We start from the raw sequence: 2,500 nt of genomic DNA on the forward strand, positions 1-2,500 counted from the left end.
TTGACCTCCAGCGTCTCATTGCGCCGGTGCTGCTGGTCCAGAGACATGCACCAGTAAATCCCAGAATCCTCTGCACGCGCCTCCACAATCTCCAAGCTGCCGTTGCTGTACATCTTTAACGACCCGTTGTTCCCCGGCGGCGCCACGTACTCCTGATTGGGCGACACCCAGAGGAAGGTGACGTGCCCCCCGGAGAGCGTGGTGACGCAGTGAAGCAGCAGCGCCGCTCCCGCGCTCACTGACACGCTGCTCTCCTGATACGTCAGCAGCCCGCTCAGAGCTGCCAGGTCGCACTTTTCAAAGAAGCGGTCGTGCTGGAAGAAGCGGACGGTCCCTCTCTGGATCCCGTAGACCAGACAGGTGTGCTCGTCACTGAAGTCCGTCACCGAGGTGAAGTTCCTCTCCTCCCATTGTTTGAAGAGCGCGTACATGGAGCACTCGCACACCAGAGGGTTGTTGTGAAGGTAGAGTCCCCTCAGGACTGAGACAGGGAGGTTTGAGATGTCCTCCAGGGGGAGTTTGGGGAGGCGGTTTGAGGACAGGTCGAGCAGGCTCAGGTGAGGGAGGCTGTGCTCCTGCAGGGTGAAGAAGGGGAAGTCAGTGAGGCGGTTGTGACTGAGGTAAGCCTTACGCAGGCTGACCAGCCCCGCCAGAGCTCTGCTCTCCACACGCACGATCCGGTTGTTGTACAGCAGGAGTTCCTCCAATCCGGGCAAATCCAGGAAGTAATGCTGCTCCAGAACACGGAGCTGATTGGACGACAGGTCCAGGTGTCGCAGCAGAGAGGTGTTTCGAAACGCCCCCGGGTGTATGGCGGTCATCCGGTTGTGAGCTAAGCGTAAAGTCTCTAATCGATAGAGTCCTTCAAAGCTGCCCCCCTCCAGCTGCACGATCCGGTTGTGGCAGAGATCCAGGGTGACGGCGTAGACCGGCAGCTCTGCGGGGACCCGCTCCAGACCCCCCATGGTGCAGCTGACGATGTCCGAGGCACAGAGGCACCCGTCCTCTGGGGGGGCGCCCTGAGTCAGGCAGATGGTGGGCTGTGCCGGGCTCAGCAGGGGGAGCTGCAGACACACTAACAGGACCACAACAGACCACCATGACGCTGTGAGGGCACGCTGCAGGAAACCTGTGTTAGCATCCAACATGATGCTACCATCAGACCCGGGTGTCTCTGTGTGAGCCCGATGAATCCACTTCAGAACAGCTGCTGTCAGTGAGAGTTTATTTACATCCTGTGTGAGCTTTGATTCACCTCACAACAAAACCACAACAAAACCAGAACACGCCCTGCACGCTCGTCTTTCACTCTGCCATGACGTGGAAAAACTCCTCCTGCTTGTGTTTCTGCTTCAGGCGAGAATGTAAATATTTAAACGCCCTCCCTCTGAGTGTGCTATCATCTCACATCCAACACAGTGAACTTGTTAGTTTTTGTGACGTTGAAGCTTCAGCACACAAACAAAACGTTTAATAAAGAGATATCATGTGTGATCCACCTGAAGAAAAAACTCCAGGTGTCATTCCTCCTGCTCGGCCATCGGCTGTTTGTTTACCTCAGGGCTTCAAAAGTGACACAAAGGAGGAAAAGATAAAAAGATGAAGTCCAAGTTTAGTCTTTTTATTCTCGTCCAGATGTTTGGGAAAGAGACGAGGAGCACGTTCAATATTCCAGACACAACTTATTTCAATCTACAAAGTCCTCCTCAGAGTCAGCATGACGACCTCTCACCTGGACTCCGTTTAGCCCATACCTGCTCCTTTAGTACGTCCAACACACACACACACACTGAAGTCCCTCCTGACTGTTAGATCCTGAACGCCGTCCGGTCAAAACGTCCTCGTTCAAGCTTTAAACAAAGTTTCCCCGTGAAGTAAACAAAGTGTTGAGTTCCCGTCATGAGCTCACTGCCTCTCCTCTTCCCTCAGCGTCTCCTCTCCTCTTCCCTCAGCGTCTCCTCTCCTCTTCCGTCTCCTCTCCTCTTCCCTCAGCGTCTCCTCTCCTCTTCCCTCAGCGTCTCCTCTCCCCTCAGCGTCTCCTCTCCTCTCCCCTCAGCGTCTCCTCTCCTCTTCCCTCAGCGTCTCCTCTCCCCTCAGCGTCTCCTCTCCCCTCCCCTCAGCGTCTCCTCTCCTCTTCCCTCAGCGTCTCCTCTCCCCTCAGCGTCTCCTCTCCTCTCCCCTCAGCGTCTCCTCTCCTCTTAGTTGTAGCGTGCCTTTTGTTTTCACTCCGAGTCGGGTTTTTGTGAATCACTGCCCCAGCTGTCTGCCGCCCACAGCTCGCCCGGAGTACGGCGATCAGATTTTCAGAGAAGTCAGCATTCTGTCCACTTCACTCGGCTCGCGGGCAGCTTTCACACTCTCCACACACACACACACACACACACACACACTCATCTACTCGGCTCTGTTGCTCACTCTGTCTTTTTTTTTCCCTCCGGCTAATTTCTGCAGAGCCGTCGTTCCTCTTTCTTCTTTGAGCAGTGGGAGGACGAGAGATTTA

At 55.1% G+C, this 2,500-nt stretch overlaps 1 protein-coding gene across 1 annotated transcript in view; it reads right to left on the reverse strand.

Annotated features, from left to right (window-relative positions):
• Positions 1-5: 5 nt before the first annotated feature.
• The window catches only part of LOC132967144 (amphoterin-induced protein 3-like), a gene marked incomplete at its 3' end in the record, with an annotated part of 2,801 nt that continues 306 nt past the window's right edge, over positions 6-2,500 (reverse strand). Inside the window, exon 1 of the mRNA XM_061033995.1 lies at positions 6-2,500. This exon is cut by the window's right edge and continues 306 nt beyond it. Coding sequence (XP_060889978.1) covers positions 6-1,148 — 1,143 coding nt within the window.

The sequence above is a fragment of the Labrus mixtus genome, unplaced genomic scaffold (assembly GCF_963584025.1).
Source record: "Labrus mixtus unplaced genomic scaffold, fLabMix1.1 SCAFFOLD_95, whole genome shotgun sequence".
In the NCBI taxonomy this organism is placed as follows: Eukaryota; Metazoa; Chordata; class Actinopteri; order Labriformes; family Labridae; genus Labrus; species Labrus mixtus.